The sequence below is a fragment of the Halichoerus grypus genome, chromosome 14 (genome assembly GCF_964656455.1).
Source record: "Halichoerus grypus chromosome 14, mHalGry1.hap1.1, whole genome shotgun sequence".
NCBI lineage: Eukaryota > Metazoa > Chordata > Mammalia > Carnivora > Phocidae > Halichoerus > Halichoerus grypus.
The window spans coordinates 45,484,455-45,504,624 of record NC_135725.1 but is presented as its reverse complement, the minus strand read 5'-3'; the positions used below and the strand labels follow the sequence as shown (position 1 = coordinate 45,504,624).

At 44.1% G+C, this 20,170-nt stretch overlaps 1 protein-coding gene and 1 long non-coding RNA gene across 2 annotated transcripts in view; one reads left to right on the top strand and one right to left on the bottom strand.

Moving 5' to 3' along the window:
- The window catches only part of LOC144379992 (uncharacterized), a 44,759-nt gene extending 35,538 nt beyond the window's left edge, over positions 1 to 9,221 (top strand). The window contains exons 3-4 of the long non-coding RNA XR_013443626.1: positions 6,143 to 6,281; positions 9,077 to 9,221. This is a non-coding gene — a long non-coding RNA (uncharacterized LOC144379992). The remainder of the gene's footprint in view (positions 1 to 6,142; positions 6,282 to 9,076) is intronic.
- A 2,177-nt stretch (positions 9,222 to 11,398) lies between these two features.
- On the bottom strand, positions 11,399 to 12,964 carry LOC118535395 (peptidyl-prolyl cis-trans isomerase FKBP1A). Its single transcript, XM_036091737.2, has one exon. It carries the CDS (start codon positions 12,853 to 12,855, stop codon positions 12,529 to 12,531), a length of 327 nt encoding a protein of 108 aa, XP_035947630.1. The 5' UTR covers positions 12,856 to 12,964; the 3' UTR covers positions 11,399 to 12,528.
- Between the last annotated feature and the right edge of the window lie 7,206 nt (positions 12,965 to 20,170).

The window sequence follows — 20,170 nt, the reverse complement described above, 5'->3', positions numbered from 1 at the left end:
ATGAATGCATTTTCCAAAAGAGACCAAAGTTGAAACATAATGGTGAGGTGAGGTTCCTAGGCCAGCCCATTCAATCTTGGTAAACTCATAAACTCATAATCATAGTAAGATTAATAAATAAATAAAATAAATAAATAAATAAATAAACAGAATCATAGTAAGACTTTTCTTTTTTTAAGGCTTGGAGTTTTGTTTCTGTCTTTGCTTTTGTTTTTCTTCTACTACTTCCTCTTCAAATGAAACCTTACTCGAGCACAGTATATATAAAAGAGGCAAACTGGACACTGACTGATGTGCAGAAGGGAGCACCTGGGGTTTTGGCTTTGGCCTTCTCTTTCCTTCTGTCTCTCCCTTTAGAAGCCCCTAAAGCACCACTGAAAAATCCTAGGGCATTACCTTGAAAGCCACTGATGTAATGAATCATAGCCCCAGGGCCCCTGGAAGTGCCTGCAGTTTGACCATTTGGCCCTTCTTAATCTTATATTCTACATCCTGCAGCCTCTGTCTGGCACAGTGGTAGGAGATGGGTGAGACAGGTGGACTGCCCCAGGGCAATAAAGGGGATAGTGGGGGAGGTTTCTAGCCAAGGAAAGGAGCTGTGCCAGATCTTTATAGGCTCCCTCAGAAACAGGAACAGGAGCATTTATGAAAAGGAAATAGTATTGGCACCAGGAGAGCTCAGCAGCAAGAGGAGAGAAGCAGAAGGGGCCACTGGTTTGTGCTGTCATTTGCAAGTGAGGAACTGATTGACTTTATAAACATTCTATCATCCCTGACTATTTTTTTAAAGGTGTTTTTTTTTTTTTTAAGATTTTATTTATTTACTTGACAGAGACAGCGAGAGAGGGAACACAAGCAGGGGGAGTGGGAGAGGGAGAAGCAGGCTTCCCGCCGAGGAGGGAGCCCGATGCGGGGCTCGATCCCAGGACCCTGGGATCATGACCTGAGCCGAAGGCAGATGCTTAACGACTGAGCCAACCAGGTGCCCCTAAAGGTTTTTTTAGAAAAATATATTTTATTTGTTTATTTGACAGAGAGAACACAAGGAGGGGGAGGGTAGGCAGAGGGAGAGGAAGAAGCAGGCTCCCCGCGGACCCTGGGATCATGACCTGAGCCGGAGGCAGTTGCTTAACTGACTGAGCCCCCCAGGCACCCCTTCATCCCTATTTTAAGAGAACGAGCTCTTCTGTGTATTAAGACCCTCGTACACGTCAATAATCTTTGTCACAGTAAATCTATTTCTCATAATTTTCACTAAAGACACACTCAGAAATATGTGCAAAGATATACACAAGGATATTCATTGCAGTTTTTTAATAGTAAAAGTCTCTAGGAGGACATGATAACTGAGCTGAAGGTAAGAGGGTGAATTGGATTTAAGTAGGCCTCTTGGGAATACAAAGAGGAGAAGCTGTTCCATGGGTGGGGGTGGTTTGGGGAGAGAACAGCATGCACTAAGGTACAGAGATGTGACACACTCCGGTGTATTGGGAAATTATAAGAAATTGGGAATGACTGGAGAAAAGGAGACATTGTAAATGGGGGAGGGGATGAAGCTGGAAAAGAGATCAGAGGCAGAGAGCAGAAAAAAGTGTAATTCCTCTTGCAAAAATCACAGGACTTTTACTCTGGGTGAAAAACACAGTCTTCAGGTTGGCATGTCTACAGAGAGATAAGAACTCTACCTCTGTGTGCAGGAAATTCAAATCAAGGGAAGCAGTGAACTATCCTTGGGTTTAAATATTATTTGCAACAATAAAACAAAAGATGAATGATTATGTTACTTTGATGTTGTATGTAATCTTCTTTATATATAATCCATTGGTCAAAGTTCAAGAACTGGTTATCTTTATAAAAACATTATAAAAAGTTCAAGAACTGGTTATCTTTATAAAAACATCTCTTTGCAAGATCATCGCGACAGTTCAAGAATTACTTGGGTAATAAGTTATTTCTTATGCAAAAAAGTTATGATTTTAGGCAAGTTGACTGTACAACAAAATTCTCTGTATCCTTAGTGGATTTGTGTTCATTTGCATAAGAAGAAATTGTTCCAAATTTGTCGTGATCACATGACCTGTTGTTGCCCCCGCTTGCCAGTTCTTAAACTCCTCTTACAGGTTCCTGTTTATCCGCCATGATCTGCATCTTCTTGCTGCTTCTACTGCTACCTAATCATCTCAAAGGAAGCTTTTTTCTTGCCGCCTCCTACTTCATTGTTCTCTAACCACAAAGACCAAGACCAACCATCACACCTCACACCTCACAGCGTTTCTTGCATTAACAAACACTGGGCCAATGGCAGAACTGCTCACAGGTGAAAGGTTGTCAGACTCAACTGACCGATGAATTGAAACAATCCGCGTTGTAAAAAGTCCCTCTGTAGGCCTCAGATACGTAAGAGTCTCAGAGGAATGTAATGGGTTCTGAAGAAACAATTCTTGGGGGGAGAAGTCTCGTAACGTGAAATCGTAAGATTATAAAGTTTTGGAGCTGTGTACTAGTGTGCATTTCAGAAATGATCTTATCCAGCTCCCTACGGATGAAACAGCTGAAGCCTGGGAAGGCAATGTGGTGACCTTGGGCGATTTACTTATTTTTCCTTGGCCTCGTTTTTCTTTTTTTTCTTTTTCTTTTTTTTTAAATATTGTCAGCTTCTTTTTTTTTTTTTTTAAAGATTTTATTTATTTATTTGAGAGAGAGAATGAGATAGAGAGAGCATGAGAGGGGGGAGGGTGAGAGGGAGAAGCAGGCTCCCTGTTCAGCAGGGAGCCCGATGCGGGACTCGATCCCGGGACTCCAGGATCATGACCTGAGCCGAAGGCAGTCGCTTAACCAACTGAGCCACCCAGGCGCCCCTGGCCTCGTTTTTCTTACCTATTACATTGATCTGAGCGGTACCCATACCTCAGAGGGTTATTGTCAGGCATAAAGGAGAGAAGGCAAGTAACTTAGAATGGTGCTGAGCCCAGATATGTCATTCAATAAGTGTTTGTTGCTATGACAGTAGATACAACAACGGAACAGGATTTCCTGAATCTGCTATTACTTTGCAATCAACTCCCCAAGTTCCTCCGTTTATCAATCTGTGAAATGAGGCTGGACTAAGTCTGGTTCAGGTTGTGCTGTGGAGCCTCAGGGCTCCTCTGAAGGACTGTAGGAGGGCCTGGCGAGGCCTGTGGGTGGGGGCTGAATAGCCACTCTCCCTCAACCAAAGCTGTTATCTTTCCTCTTACTCCTTAGATTTTTTTGAATAAGAGTTCTGGGTGGCTCAGCCAGTTAAGTGTCTGCCTTCGGCTCAGGTCATGATCTCAGGGTCCTGGGATTGAGCCCCGCATCGCTCTCCCTGGTCATCAGGGAGTCTGCTTCTCCCTCTCCCTCTGGCCTTCTCCTCAATCATGCTCTCTCTCTCAAATAAATAAATAAATAAATAAAATCTTTAAAAAAAAAAAGTTCTGGGGCACCTGGGTGGCTCAGTCGATTAAGCGTCTGCCTTCAGCTCATTTCATGATCCCGGGGCCCTGGGATTGAGTCCCACATTAGGCTCCCTGCTCAGTGAGGAGTCTGCTTCTCCCTCTCCCTCTGCCTTACCCCGCCCCCCTGCTTGTTCTCTCTCTCTCTCTCAAATAAATCTTTTTTTTTTTTTTAAAGTAGTTGAATTTTTTTTTTTTTTTTTTATTCATTCATTTGAGACACAGAGATACAGAGAGAGAGAGAAAGCATGAGCAGGGAGAGAGGCAGAGGGAGAGGGAGAAGCAGGCTCCTCGCTGAGCCAGGAACCCGATGCGGGGCTCGATCCCAGGACCCTGGGATCATGACCTGAGCCGAAGGCAGACGCTCAACCATCTGAGCCACCCAGGCGCCCCTCTCTCAAATAAATCTTAAAAAAAGAGTTCTGCTTAAAAAATAAGCAAATAACTCTGTAACAAGATAATCTTTAAGATTCTTTCAGCTCAAGATTCTATGGTTTTGCAACAATCACACTATGTTCTGTTATTATAGTTTCAAAATAAAGACAAGGGTTTTAAAGTTTTAAAGATAAGATTAATGGGCGCCTGGGTGGCTCAGTTGGTTAAGCGACTGCCTTCGGCTCAGGTCATGATCCTGGAGTCCCTGGATCGAGTCCCGCATCGGGCTCCCTGCTCGGCAGGGAGTCTGCTTCTCCCTCTGACCCTCCCCCCTCTCATGTGCTTGCTCTCTCTCATTCTCTCTCTCTCAAATAAATAAATAAAAAATCTTAAAAAAAAAAAAATAAAGATAAGATTAAGTTACGACTCTAGGCACAAAGCTAGGACAGAACTCTAGGTCTCCTGACACTAAGGAAGAGACATGATAATCTCTTGAGGCTAATGGGAAGGAGATTCTCAAATGATTAATGCTCAGTAATGGTTATGGACATTCTCATGTCTTGCTTACAGGGAAATAAATCCTGCATTTTTGCTTCTTAGTTTCTTGAGTCGTTCAAGGGTATATATTCTTTTGGACAGGGCTGAGGACTATCTGCTCTATGATTACATTTATTACCCAATCTTTTCTGAGTAAACTGAAAATTCAAGCTTGCTGAACTATAGTTTATTGAGAAAGAGGAACTTAAGGAGAGATTTCACCAGCACATCTACTTGGATTTAATTTTTAGAAGGTTATAGAGTAGTTTTGCCACACTACTAAAATATCCAGGTGAGGATTTGTATATTTCAGATGTAATTCCCTGATATAGTTCTAATTTTCAGTGAACCCACTTCAGTGTCAAAGCTCTAATCAGGGGCACCTGGGTGGCTCAGTTGGTTAAGCGTCTGCCTTCAGCTCAGGTCATGATCCCAGGGTCCTGGGATCGAGCCGTGTTGGGTTCTCTGCTCAGCGGGGAGCCTGCTTCTCCCTCTCCCTCTGCCACTCCCCCCTGGGCTCCCCTCAAATAAATAAATAAATTCTTCAAAAAAAATTTTTTTTAAGGGGCACCTGGGTGGCTCAGTCGTTAAGTGTCTGCCTTCGGCTCAGGTCATGATCCCAGGGTCCTGGGATCAAGCCCCACATCGGGCTCCCTCCTCGGCGGGAAGCCTGCTTCTCCCTCTCCCACTCCTCCTGCTTGTGTTCCCTCTCTCGCTGCATTTCTCTCTGTCAAATAAATAAACAAAATCTTTAAAAAAATAAAAAAATTTTAAGTTCTAATAAAAAAGAGATTGTAGTTATGTCAAAATATTAAATGAGTGAAATTTGTTGGCACACAATAAGCTTATAGTATATTTTCTATTGGGTTATTACAAGTAGTCTTGTTATCCCTGCATTTCAGACTTTTCCAGGATAAAAAATGTTTCGGTTTACAAGTACTATATCAGATTCCAGTATGTAAATTCCAAACTGTTCTTTCTGCCTTGCCTTTTCAAGTGTCTCTGAACTAATGTTTCCATTGTATGAAATAGTTTAAGGGCATTGACTTTCATCAGATAAGAAATGTAACCCCAGAAAGTATGCAATTTTCTACTGTATAATTTTTTTTTATTTTAAGATTTTATTTTTAAGTAATCTCTACACCCAAGGTAGGGTTCAAACTCATGACTTCGAGATCAAGAGTCACATGCTTCGCTGACTGAGCCAGTCAGAGGCCCATCTACTGTATAATTTTAATTCTCATGTAGAACACACTTAGTTCAGACTGTTACAAGGTGTTGTAGTCAACATAACAGATCTAAATGTAAATGAAATAACATGCTTCTGCATTTTCATGAAGATTTTATTAAAACCTAAATTTCATACTAATGATTCTTACACATGCATTTTTTTCCCCATAGGGTGGAAAGTACTGTACATACAATGAAAAGAAAATCTTTTGTCTAACCATGACCCCTATCTCTCAGTTCCCCTACCTGGAGATTACCACTAGTCCCAGTTTCTTTTCTTTTCTTTTTTTAAGATTTTATTTATTTGTCAGAGAGAGAGAGAGAGGCAGACGGAGGAGCGATGCAGGCTCCCCACTGAGCAAGGAGCGCGGTTCGAGACTCGATCCCAGGACTCTGGGATCATGACCTGAACCAAAAGCAGATGCTTAACCGACTGAGCCACCCAGGCATCCCATAGTCCCAGTTTCTTATCTATCCTTTCAGAGATATTTAATGCATTTTCTAAAAGATTTATTTATTTATTTCAGGGGGTGCAGAAGGAGGGAGAGAATCTCAAGCTGACTCCCTGCTGAGCTTGGAGCCCAAGGCGGGGCTCGATCTCACAACCCTGAATCATGACCTGAACCGAAACCAAGAGTTGAACGCTTAACCCACTGAGCCACCCAGGTACCCCTTTTAATGCATTTTTCTGAGATAATTGTAGATATAAGAAAGCAAAACTTTAATATACCTTATTTTATTTGATCCAAAAAAATTTAACGGGCGCAGAGGATGTTTCCTCCTTGATCACAGAAGCATAAATGGAGGCTCAGAGAAATAAATCAAGCATTATAACTGTTCTATAATATTATTTTTTAAGATTTTATTTATTTTAGAGAGAGTGGAGAGCAGGGTGGGGACAGAGGGAGGGAGAAGAGAGAGAGAATCTCAAGCAGACTCCCCACTGAACAGGGAGCCGGACATGGGGCTTGATCCCAGGAACCCGAGATCATGACCTGAGCTGAAGGCAGACACTTAACTGACTGAGCCACCCAGGTGCCCCCCCATTCTACAATTATTAAGTTGATCGCACAGTTAGGTCTTTATTAAGCACCTCTTATGTGTAATGGAGGATAGAAGAAAGGCAGGCAGGGGCTGGGGACCCTGTCCTACGAGGAAACTACCCTTAAAAGGAAAAGACCCCATCCTGTTATCGCCCAATAGTCACCACCCTGGAAGGAGCCCTCCACCCTCTCCCATGGGAGCGACTACCTGATAGGTAGATGAGCGCGTGGACAAAAACCTGATTGGGTGGCAGGTACAGGGTTAATCAGATTAAACAGCCCACTCACAATCTCATAAAAACTCCTAGACTTAGAAACTCCGATGGCAACCCTCTCAGGTCCCCTCCCTCTCTGGGAGCTTTGTATTATCGCTCAATAAACTTTGCTTTGCGGCCCACCACTCCTCGTCTGGTCTACTTCTTCCAAGCAGCGTGACCAAGAACCTCAGCCACTAAAGGAAAAGCAATCCTGAAACACATGTAAGCCTTGGGTTGAGGGGCAGAAATGGGACTCCCAAGTCCAAATGCACTGTACCTAGTGCTCTTTCTATCACTTGGAGCAGTTCTTAAATGCTTCCGTTTAAACAACAGAACGTTTTAAAACCGGGGGAGGCTTTTTTACAATGTAAACATGTTTAATGAGAAATGTTAATTCACAAGAGTATCGTGTCCCCAACACCATTCTGTGACAGCTGAGGACAGCAGAAGGAGAAACGTGAAGGTTGGCTTTTGTAACTGTAGTAGCTGCCTGCCTCAGCATCGAGGTTTTCGTTTTAAGGATTTCTTAGGAAACCCCAACTCTTACAAGGAAGTGTTGTTTTTGGTTTAATGTTTATCCTGCTGGTGCACTCCACCCTTAAATGATCTTAGTGACTAATAGGACTGGCAGCTCGCTCACTTAGCAGATGCGAGGTCGCCTTACTGGCTTGTTTTTTGTGCCTTCTGCTAAGTTGCGGTTGCAGACAAATCGAGACTAAGGAACCTCTTTAAACCAATGAAAATAAGCCACAATGCACTTGCTCTCTGATTTTCACGTTGGCCTGGAACGGGGGCCTCACCTACAAGTCATATGGTCAGTGAGTGGTTTTATGTCCCCTGACAGGGGGCCCTCCCCTGCCACCACGGGTGACTCAGAAGGCAGGGAACAGGAAGGCATGAGATTCATGTGACAAGCCATTGGCCTTCACCAGGGCAAACAAAGCAGGTGGGATGTCTCACCCCAGCCCTCCAGCTTTATGTTGCATTTTGGAGATTTTTTTTTCCCCTCCTCCAATTGCTTTGAATTTTCTCTTTGACCTAATTTCATCTGCGGAAAAATGCTGCCCGGAAGGGCCTGCTGAGATTTTGTCTGGGCCTGCCTCCCTGAGGAAGGCCAGCAATCTGTTTGCACACGAAGAATGGAAAAAATGTTTCTATGCTTCAGAGATTACTGGCCACAGTCTTCCCAACATGAATCAATTCCTTCCACCAGGGCTCATTTTCATTAGCTGGGAGAATGAAGCTGTCGGGATTCAGTAGTCGAGCTCGAGATTTTGAGAGACCATACTCGGTACTTTTCTCCGCCAGGTTTAAGTCTTTGTTTTGCAAGGTGTGGCCTGAAGGCCACCTACAGGAGGATCACTGAGATTAAGGAACGGTTATCTCTAGAGAAGGACCTGGGTATCTGATTTTAACTAGCAGTGCAACTCGTTTGCATGCACAGAATGAACTCGGCTAAATCCGAGTTCGCACGCTTTCATTAGCAACGGCCAGAGGGGGCAGTCCTGGGGAAGAGCCGTGTTGTTAATGTCACCCTGTCCTCACCTCTCTGTTTGCCCGTCCTCCTCAAAACGCCACTTGTAACAGTGTAGTGTGTCCCTCTAGAAGGAAAGAGTGGAGAGAGGAGGAGCTAAGGAAACAGCAATGTTCTCTCTGGATTGTCCTGGTGTAGGAATGAGCCACCCAGGTGCCCCTACAATAGGCATTTCTGAAAGGACTGGTTTTAGAAAGCAGTGGACCAAAATGCTCAAGAATCACTGAGGAAGGGGCACCTGAGTGGCTCAGTCGGGTAAGCGTCTGCCTTTGGCTCAGGTCATGATCTCTGGGTCCTGGGATCGAGCCTGCTCAGCAGGGAGTCTGCTTCTCCCTCTGCCTCTGCCCCTCCCCCCGCCTGCACGCGCGCACGCGCTCTCTCTCTCTCTCTCTCTCTCTCAAATAAATAAATAAAAACTTTTTTTTAAGTATGTTTTTAATAACATAAAGGTTGTATTTGCCTATTTCGTGTGTTGACTTTCGCACTCATTGTCCAAAATCAATGTTGGGTAAAACTGATGGCCTGGGTAACTTAGTGGATAGTGGTGTGTTTACTGAGATAGAAAACATGGGAAGACTAGCCTAAGCGGAAGGGAAGACTTTGATTTTAGATATGTTGATTTTGCAGTGTCTGTGGGACGTCCACATGGAGTTGGTATGAAGGCATTTATGGATAAGCTCAGCAGAGAGCTTTGAACTGGATGTCTGTACAATCAACTCTTCCCTATAGGCAAAACGGGTAGCAATTACGCTTCTTACCTACACCCTAATTCTCCCACGTAAGTTAAATCTCTCATACATTCTTTTTTGGCCCAAGCATACATAGTCAAGGATACACTTATCATCATGTAACCTTGGACAAGTTACAAAAGCCTCTGTGTTTCTCAATTTTCTCATCTATAACACGAGGGTAAAGAACTTTTACTATTGCTGTAAGGATTAAAGGACTTAATGCATGTTAAATGCTAAGAATAGTGCATGGTACACAGCAAGCACTCAGTAAATATTAGCTATATTTTATACTTATGGCACCTGTACTTTTCTTTGTAGTACTTAACGCAATTGTTAGCATATAAAATTACCAGGTTATGAGCTCTGTGAGAGTTTGGGTCTGCATCTCTGCAGTATCCCTAGCACTGGTACATGGTAGATGCTCAATACATGTTTATTTGATGAATTCATAAGTATATTTTTCAGAGTCATGGTTGCACCATTGTAAATTCCATTCCATATTTAAGCTGCCCTTGATTTAACTCAGATCAACATGTTGGATAAGTTCACTGTGACTTGTTCTTTGCTTTGTACTGTGTTATTTCTTCCAAAATTCCTATGATGGCGCACATACACAAGGGGTCAGTAAGTGTTTGGGGGTTGGTTTATTGAATGATCCTGGACTCTTGTCCCAACTTTGCTTGTTGGCAGATACAAGGCAAAGAGAAAAATTAGGGAAGTAACTCAGGTTACAGAGGTCAAATCATTACTTGGACTTTTTGCAGTATAGTCTGCCATCCATTGGAACTTCCCTGCTTTTGTCCACCACTGGTCTGAAAAATCAGATAGCCCTGGGCAGGAGCCTAATGACCAGTAACTGACTATTTCATTATCTCAAGTACTATAGATAGCATTAAATTCCATACATGCCCCAAATCAGGTAGTAGTGTAATCAAAAGTATCTATTTCATCTTGTGTTTTGCACATGGATGGGTAAATATTCACTATTGTTTGTTGTGCCAAAATCATAACTATATCAGAGCACCAATAATTCACTAGCTGTGTAGCTTTGGGTATGTTATTTCTCTCTGGAAGTAAATTTCTCATTGATAAAATTAAGAGCTTGGATTCTGGTCTAAGGTTTCTTTCATTTCTAACATCTTTTTTTCCCTTCTATATACTTCAGTGCACCAGACCCCAAAATTAATTTTTGTTCAGCTTTCACCTCTATTCACAGGGGAAAAATAAGTTTCCATCTTTCCATATATCTGTAGGTAAACTTTTTTTTTTATTTGCTTATGTTACTGCAACAGACTTTTCCTTGAAAATAGAGTACTGAAAATATAGACTTCTTTTTCTGTTTGGCCATTAGATGTCGCTCAACATCCAGGAAGTGTAAGAAACCAGGCGTGTATTCTAAAAACCCTTTTTGGTCCCCCAGGACCCACCCCTTCCCACGGTCTGAATCTGTGGTTTGCTTAGTCATGGATTCGTATTTGTGCATCAGTGCCTCGCTGTATGTAACCCAAAATCCCCTCAGCCACCCAGAAAACATGTTTTCCAACTGTCCTGATTTTGCCATTTCAGTCAACACAGAGTTGGTGAACATTTGGCTTCCTACATACCAGGATCAAGACACTCCATGGCCGAATTCCTTCAAGGCCTAGCTCACATGTCAACTCCTCTGCGAAGCCTCATCTGACCCTCCTTCCTAACCCAGAGTACTGCAGGAAAATCTTTGTCACAATGCTTTTGTATTGTGTTTATTTACAAATCTCTGAAGGGATTCCAAATCTCCTTCATAATATCCAATCAATGTACATAGAGAAGCCATTTTTACTCAGGAGATTGACAAATAGCCACCATTTTGTTTTTTATTTTTAAGATTTTACTTATTTAATTGTCAGAGAGCGAGAGAGAGAAAGCACAAGCAGGGAGAGTAGCAGGCTGAGGGAGAAGCAGACTCCTCACTGAGCAGGGAGCCCAATGTGGGACTCGAGCCCAGGACCCCGGGATCATGACCTGAGCTGAAGGCAGACACTTAACCGACTGAGCCACCCAGGCGTCCCTCCACAGTTTTGATAATATACTTGGTTGAGGGTAACAGGCATTCTCATACATTCTTTGTGGGAGTGTATACTGGTTTATGCTTTCTGGAAGACACTTTGGCAATATCTGCCAAGATTTTAAATAGACAGCAATTCTTTTTTTTTTTTTTTTTTTTTTTTTTTTGAGAAAAGCCAGCATAAAGCACTTTTATTGCAATAATAAAACTTGAAACTCATACGTAGTGCGGGGAGGTGGGGGTGGGGGGTAGGCAGCAAAAATCTCTCTCACCAAATCACTACACAGGACAGCAAAGGGGTGAGAGGGGGAGGAGAAAAAGCCAGGAAACTCCGGTAAGAGCAGGGGGAGCCGAACATCAAAAACCAGGAGATGCTGAAGCTGTGATGACCAGCATCATTTTCTCAAGACAACACTCAAGGGTTTGTCATGATGGCTGGGCTTTCATCGGGTGTTAAGTGTCTACAAACAGCACCTTCAATTTAAACTTTCGATTAAAATTCTTAAAATTTGGGAAGTGGAGCTTGGATAGCTATGCGATTACAAAAAGTCCTGAATATCCGTTAGAAAAACCACAGGATGGAAAAAAACCAACCAAAACGCCAGGCGGCGAAGAAGGCCTCGGAGGCCCCCGCCGGCCTGGGGACAGGTACCTGTAGTGTCCTACATCGCAGGGAGAGCGTCTGCTTTCGAAAGGCAGAGGCTTTAAGAGGAGGCTGAGGCGGGGCAGTGCAGGCAGAGGCTCTCCCCGCCCCGCTTCCGCTTCAGGCAGGGCTTTTAATTCAACCCAAGGACATCTCTCAGCTGGGAGAGTAATCCGGCCCCCGAGAGCACCTCAAACCTGCTATGGCTTTGCAGCGAAGCAGCGAGAATATTTAATATATCATAGATACAAATTTCATCCAAAAAAATAAAATAAAATAAAGATTCTTGCATCCCACCCCCCCCACACCAATTCCTATTCTAAAGTTAACCCATTACTTGTGCTGTTAATACTTGACTAATTCTTAAGTGGAAACCTAGATCCAAAAGACTGAAACTGAACCTTCACCCCAAAACAAAAACGAAATAAAATGAGTAACTTGAGGTTTATGGCATATAGTTTAGGTCAACACACATACGAGGAGAAAGGGAAAGAGCAAAGCCGGGTGACAGAACACATTCAGTCGGGGTCGATGTTTATACAAAGAGTGTAGTGGAACATCAGGAAAAGCTCCATACGGATTCGCGCGTGCGCGTCTGGAGGCGCCACATCCCTCCATGGCACATCCAAGAATGGGGAGCTCAGGGCGGAGGCCATTCCTGTCATTCCAGTTTCAGAAGCTCCACGTCAAAGACGAGAGTGGCATTGGGCGGGATGATGCCCGGGTGCCCGGTGGCACCATAGGCGTAGTCTGGGGAGATGGTTAGTTTGGCTCTCTGACCCACACTCATCTGGGCAACCCCTTCTTCCCAGCCTCGGATCACCTCCTGCTTGCCTAGCATAAACTTAAAGGGCTTGTTTCTGTCCCGGGAGGAATCAAATTTCTTTCCATCTTCAAGCATCCCCGTGTAGTGCACCACGCATGTCTGGCCGCGCTTCGGGAAGGTGCGCCCGTCTCCGGGGGAGATGGTTTCCACCTGCACTCCCATGGCGGCGGCGGCGGCGGCGGGGGACGCTGGGCGCGCGGGCGGGCGGGCGGCGCGGCGGGTGGCGTGGACCGACAGCGGACCTGGCGGCGATCCCCCGGCTCTGCCTCGGCCCTCGGAGGCTCGCCTGCGCAGGCGCGCGCCCCCGCACCTAGACAGCAATTCTTCTAGACATTTGTCCTAGTGATAATACTTGCACACATGCACAAATATCTCTATAAGAAGATATACTGCAAAATTGTGGCAGCAAAAGACTAGAAATGACCTAAATGTCCATTAACAGGGAACTGGTTAAATTGTACATCTTACAGTGAATTACCATGCAGCTGTTAAAAGAAGGAAGTGTATTTATAGGTGTCAATATAAAATTATCTGCAAAATATATCATTACAAAATGGCAAGGGGGGGTGCCTGGGTGGCTCAATTGGTTAAGCATCCAGCTCTTGATTTCAGCTCAGGTCATGATCTTATTATGGGTCACGAAATCGAGCCCCACATGGAGCTCTGTGCTCAGGGGAGAATCTGCTTAAAAGACTCTCTCCCTCTACCCCTCCCCCAACTCATTCTAGGAAACATTCTCTCTCTCAAATAAATATTTTTTAAAAATCCTAGGAAGTAGGCATTTATTGTTATCACCGTATTACAGATAAAACTGAGGCAGAGAGAAGTGAAATAATTTGTCCAAATGCTAGTTATTAGAAGAACTGATATTTAAACCCAGATAGTCTTGACTTCAGGAGACTAGCTCTTAATCATTACACCCCATTTATGTGTTGTAGTGCAGGAGATCTAGGGGTGCTTTAGAAAAGCCTGGTAATGCGGGCTGTATCTGGCAGGAGAATTGGGAGCTAAAGACCAAGGATGGAAGAGAGATTTTCTTCCCATTCTACACCAGTGCTTCTCAGCCTTGGCTGCCTATTAGGATCACCTGGAGAGCTTTTTTTTTTTTAAAGATTTTATTTATTTTTTTGACAGAGAGAGACACAGCGAGAGAGGGAACACAAGCAGAGGGAGAGGGAGAAGCAGGCTTCCCACGGAGCAGGGAGCCCGATTCCAGGACTCTGGGATCATGACTTGAGCCGAAGGCAGACGCTCGACGACTGAGCCACCCAGGCGCCCCACCTGGAGAGCTTCTAAAACTCCTGTTGCCTGGGCCCGTTTCAGGTGAAATAGATGATGAGACTCTCTGGGAGAAGGGCCCAGGCACTGGTATTTTATTCAAAGCTTCCCGAGTGATTCAAATGTGAAGTTGGCCTTAAGAATCACTTTCTTGGGGCGCCTGGGTGGCTCAGTCGGTTAAGCGGCTGCCTTCGGCTCAGGTCATGGTCCCAGGGTCCTGGGATCGAGCCCCGCGTGGGGCTCCCTGCTCGGCGGGGAGTCTGCTTCTCCCTCTCCCTCTGCCTGCCTCTCTGCCTACTTGTACTATCTCTCTGTCAAATAAATAAATAAAATCTTAAAAAAAAAAATCACTTTCTTTACCTTTTTGTATCATTTGAATTAAAAAAAAACCAAAAAACATTTTGGGAGGGCGCCTGGGTGCCTTAATCGGTTAAATGTCCAACTTTTTTTTTTTTTTTTTTTTTTTATTTATTTGACACAGAGAGAGAGAGCACAAGTAGGCAGAGAGGCAGGCAGAGGGAGAGGGAGAAGCAGGCTCTCCACTGAGCAGGGAGCCCGACGTGGGGCTCGATCCTAGGACTCCGGGATCACGACCTGAGCCGAAGGCAGCCACTCAACCGACTGAGCCACCCAGGCGTCCCCAAGTGTCCAACTCTTGATTCTGGCTCAGGTCACGATCGGTTGGTGAGATCTAGCTCTGCTTGGGACTCCACACTCTCCTGCTCCCTCTGCCCCTCCCCCTGCTCACTCTCTCTCTAAATAAGTAAATAAAATCTTCAAAAAAAAAAAAAAATTTTAAGTAGGCTCCACACCCAAGGTGGGGCTTGAGCTCACAACCCCAAGATCGAAAATCACTTGCTCTACTGACTGAGCCAGTCAAGCACCCCTTAATTTTAATTTTACTTTTAATTTTTTGTGAGTAAAGCAATAGAAGTTTATTAAATGAAGATACAGAAAAAGTTCTCAAGAGTGAGAGGGGTCCCCACAGGGTGGCCCCAATTTTTTTTTTTTAAGTAAACTCTATGCCCAAAATGGGACTTACATTCATGAACCCGAGATCGAGAGTTGCATGCTCTGCTGACTGAGCCAGACAGGGGCCCCTGAATTTTTTTTTTGAACAATAGTGTTACTTTAAAAAGAATCTCACAAGGGAGCATTATGTCTTATAACACAGATATCTGGAGAACATAGTTTCCTGGTTGACACACTTCTTTATTGTGCTAAAAATGATCTCTTTGAAATGTGATGTATTAGATGGGTTAATTTAGCAAAAACAAAACATTTAGATTTTTGCCAAAACTTCTTTATATACATACTTCAATTGTCAAATTACCCGTAACCCGATATAATTGAGTTCATTCTATTTCCTTATAATAATATAAAAAGCCTTCTGGCCTAACATGTCCTTAATATAATATTGATTTGTCAGCTATATCTGTTTCTTACTAAAATAAAAATAGTGGCCATCAGGGGCGCCTGGGTGGCTCAGTTGTTAAGCGTCTGCCTTCGGCTCAGGTCATGGTCCCAGGGTCCTGGGATCGAGCCCCGCATCGGGCTCCCTGCTCAGCCAGGAGCTTGCTTCTCCCTCTCCCACTCCCCCTGCTTGTGTTCCCTCTCTCACTGTCTCTCTCTGTCAAATAAATAAATAAAATCTTTAAAAAAAAATAAAATAAAATAGTGGCCAACAGAATTATTTAAATATATCTTATTTTTCTGTTCCTGGCATCTTCGTTCCTCTTTCCTTCATTGTATTATTTTGCACAAAAGCAGCTTTGTGGTCTCATGTATAAAAGAGCAGAGGTGCCAGGGGTCCCTGGGTGGCTCAGATGGTTGAGCGTCTCCTTCTGCTCAGGTCATGATCCACAGGTCCTGGGATCGAGCCCCATGTCGGCCTCCTAGCTTGGTGGGGAGTCTGCTTCTCCCTCTCCCTCTGCCTCTGCCTCTCCCCCTGTTTGTGCTCTCTCTATCTCTCTCTCTCAAATAAATAAATAAATCTTAAAAAAAAAAAAAGAGTGGTGGTTCCATAAGTCAAAAAGAAGTTAGCGATTTACAGATAAAATGCTTTCAGAAATGATTTAAGTTCGTTAGTCATAATTCGTCCTGTTGGTTTATAACAGCTAAACATGGGCTTTCCAGAAAACTCCAACGAAGTAGGACATACCTTGTAACCCAGGGGTAAAAATTTCATGCCAGGTCAATGATTAACAGGTCTTAGGCTCATAAACTGAAAAGATTTGGGATGAGGCAGGATAATGGTAAGCTTGAGTGCATGTTTGGCAGGCTTGAGTTGGGGAAGGCAAATGTTGGCCTGAGAGAAGACAGGTGGTGCTAAGCACGGCAGCTAGTAGGTAGGTGATCAAAGGCCCAGTGATACCCCAAGACCCGTGGGTAGTCCCTACCCCCTTAGAGTAGGTGGCTTTTTGATCATTAAATTGACATTCTCTGAGGTATTTCTTTCTCCTCTTGGGAAAAAAATCTGGTATTCACCACTTCCACCCACTTTCATTCCTCAGAGTGTTGCTGTTTATACCTGAGCAGTCCTTTAAAATCACTTTTAACTGGTTGTGTATTTTACAATTTGCACAGGGAAACTGAGGCACAGTCGAAGACTGTCCTATGAAGTTGAGTGCTCCAGCCTAACCTACCACACATTTCAGTATGGAACCTTGAGTGTAATCATGGTCACGGTGAACTTTGGTTTCATCAGATGAAGACTGAATATCAACACTGCAATTTGTGTGTGTGTGTGTGTGTGTGTGTGTGTTTAGAGAGAGAGTGTGTGGGTGTGTGTGTGAGTGCGATGTGGGGGGAAGGGTGGAGGGAGAGGGAGAGAGAGAATCTTAAGCAGGCTCCACACCAGCGCAGAGCCCAAAAAGGGGCCCAGTCTCACAACCCGGAGATCATGACCTGAGCTGAAATCAAGAGTCAGTTGCTCAACCAACAGGCCACCCAGGTACCCCTCAGTACTGCAATTTTTATTTAACCACAGGTGGATTACTTATTTGTTCTCTCACTTTTTTTTTTTAAGATTTTATTTATTTGTCAGAGAGAGAGAGGGAGAGAGAGACAGAGAGCAAGCACAAGCAGGGGGAGTGGCAGGCAGAAGGAGAAGCAGGCTCCCCGCTGAGCAAGGAGCCCGATGCAGGACTCGATCCCAAGACCCTGGGATCATGACCTGAGCCGAAGGCAGCCGCTTAACGGACTGAGCCACTGAGGCGTCTCTCACTCTTTTTTTTAGGTAAACTCTACACCCAGTGTGGAGCTTGAACTCATGACCCCGAGATCAAGATTTATATGCTCAGGGTGCCTGGTCTGGCTCAGTTGGTTAAGGGACTGGCTCTTGATTTCAGCTAAGGTCTTGATCTCAGCTCAGGTCTTGATCTCAGGGTCATGAGTTCAAGCCCCATGTTGGGCTCCATACTGGGTGTGGAGCCTACTTAGGGAAAAAAAAAAAGAGTTAAAAAAGAGTCCCATGCTCCACTGACTGAGCCAGCCAGCTGCCCCCTTAATTGTTCTCATTTTTTAAAATTTATTTAAGTAATCTCTATACCCAACGTGGGGCTTGAACTCACAACCCCGAGATCAGAGCCTCACACTCTTCCAACTGAGCCAGCCAGTCACCCCTGTTCTCATTTTTTAAGTTAAAAAAGCCCTTCAATAAGAGGCTCTCATTTACTTCTCGTAGGGTTGTTACCAGAAAAAGAGAAACCCAGTTACATTCTAAATATTTCTTGCTACCTCAACAACAGATCTAAAACAATGGTGGGCTACAATAAAAATAGAATCATGGAAAATATGCAATGCTAATTTAGCACAGAACACTTATAACCAATTTATTTGATATGCCACCAGAGCAACTAAACTTTTATTGAATAAACGGTTATTGAATATCTGCCCTTTTGTTTAATTTTCCTCCTGATTTATAGTTAATAAATATATTTGGATACTGTGTGTCCTATGTGTCAGGCAATATGGTAGGCACTTTCATGTGTCACCTCACCTTATTTAAGCTTTCCTCTGGCTTCCCACTTGGATTCCCCTCCTCCAAACTGCCTTTTTCCTCCTGGTAGCTCATATTTTGCCTCTGACTCCTATTCCTTTCCTCTGTTATTTACTCTGTTCCCATTAGTTTTCTCTCTGTTTCACCACTCAGTCCTTGGACAACTGTTATTTTTTCTGGGACCCCGCCTCCATGCCATCTTTTGCCTCTTTGCCTGCTTTCTGTGTATATTGATCAATGTGAAGAAAATTCATAGGAAAGTTACAAATAGGTTTTCTTAAAACACCTTTTTAAAAGATCTATCTATTTATCTTAGAGAGAGAGCGCACAAATGGGGGGAGGTGCAGAGGGAGAGAGAGAGAGAGAGCATCTCTAGTAGACTCCCCCCCAAGCACGGAGCCCACCGTGGGGCTTGATCTTAGGACCCTGAGATCATCACGACCTGAGCCAAAAGCAGGAGTTGGATGCTCATCCAACTGAGCCACCCAGGTGTAGAAGTTCTAATTACCACCAACAATGTATGAGTTCTTGGTGTCCATATACTCGCCATTTAAAACATTGTAGCTGGGACGCCTGGGGGGTTCAGCTGGTTAAGCGTCTGCCTTCGGCTCAGGTCATGATCCAAGGGTCCTGGGATCAATCCCCTCATCAGGCTCTCTGCTTGGGGAAGGCTGCTTCTCCCTCTCCGTTTTCGTCTGCCCGCCGCTCCCCCTGCTTGTGCGTGCTCTCTCTCTCTCTCTGACAAATAATAATAAATTAAATATTGTAGCTACTCTGCTGGGTATGTTTTGGTACCTCATTCACTTTTACGTTGCAATTTCCTGATGGCTAGTGATGTTGAGCTCCTTTTCCTATGCTCCTGGCCACTCACTTATCTTCTTTGGTGAAGTGACTATCCAAATCTTTTGCCTATTTATTTTATTTTTTAAAATTTATTTATTTGACACAGAGAGAGAGAGACAGAGAGAGAGCACAAGTAGGGGAACGGCAGAGGGAGAGGGAAAAGGAGGCTCCCCGCTGAGCAGGGAGCCCGACGCAGGGTTTGATCCCAGGACCCTGGGATCATGACCTGAGCGGAAAGCAGATGCCCAACGACTGAGCCACCCAGGCACCCCTCTTTTGCCCATTTTAAAAATGAGTTTTTTGTCTTTTTATTATTGAATTGTAGGAATTCCTTATATATCTTGGATACCAAACCTTTATCTGATACATGCTTTGCTAATATTTTTTCCCCCATGTGTGGTTTGCCTCTTCATATCCTTAAGGGTGTCATTTGATGACCAGAAGTTTTCAGGGGTTTTTTTGTGTGTGTTTTTTTTTAGATTTTATTTATTTATTTTAGAGAGCGAGAATGGGGGGAGGAGCAGAGGGAGAGGGACAAGCAGACTCCACACTGACTGCAGAGCCAGCCACGGGGCTCCATCACAAGACCTCGAGATCATGCACTGAACCGAAATCAAGAGTTGGACGCTTAACCCACTGAGCCAACCAGGCGCCCCTTGTTATGAGTTTTTCATTTTATTGTGCTGTGATCTGAAGATCTGGTTATATAATATTGATTTTTTTATTTTTGGACACCTTTTTGGGTGACTACATTGTCAGTTTTACTAAATGATCATTGTGTGCTTTAAAAGTATGTTTTTTTCTCTAATTGTTGGCTTCAGAGCTCTCTCCTAGTCCTTTGAGGAAGTGTTTTGTGTTGTACAAATTTCATACCCTTAAAATATTTTTTTGGCTTGAGTTCTCATTTTTTGAAATATGTTATAATCTCCTAGCTTGTCATGCTTGTGGGATGGCAAGGAGGCCAGTGTGTGACTCAAACACAATAAGGGGGAGAGGAGTAGGAGTTGAGGTCAAAGAAGCAATAGGGCCAGATCACGTCTTCAAGGCTCTGGATTTTACTATGAGTGAGTTGAGCCATCATTAAGTGTTGTGAGCAGAGGATTACACGGATGTGCTGAGAACAGAATAGGATGTGGGGGTGGGGTTCTGTAAGAGACTATTGCAGAAGGCCAGACAAGAGAAGATGATGGTTTGGCTTAGGGTGTATAGAAAGAAAAGATGAGGGGCGCCTGGGTGGCTCAGTTGTTAAGTGTCTGCCTTCAGCTTAGGTCATGATCCCAGGGTCCTGGGATCGAGCCCCACATCGGGCTCCCTGCTCAGCGGGAAGCCTGCTTCTCCCTCTCCCACTCCCCAGGC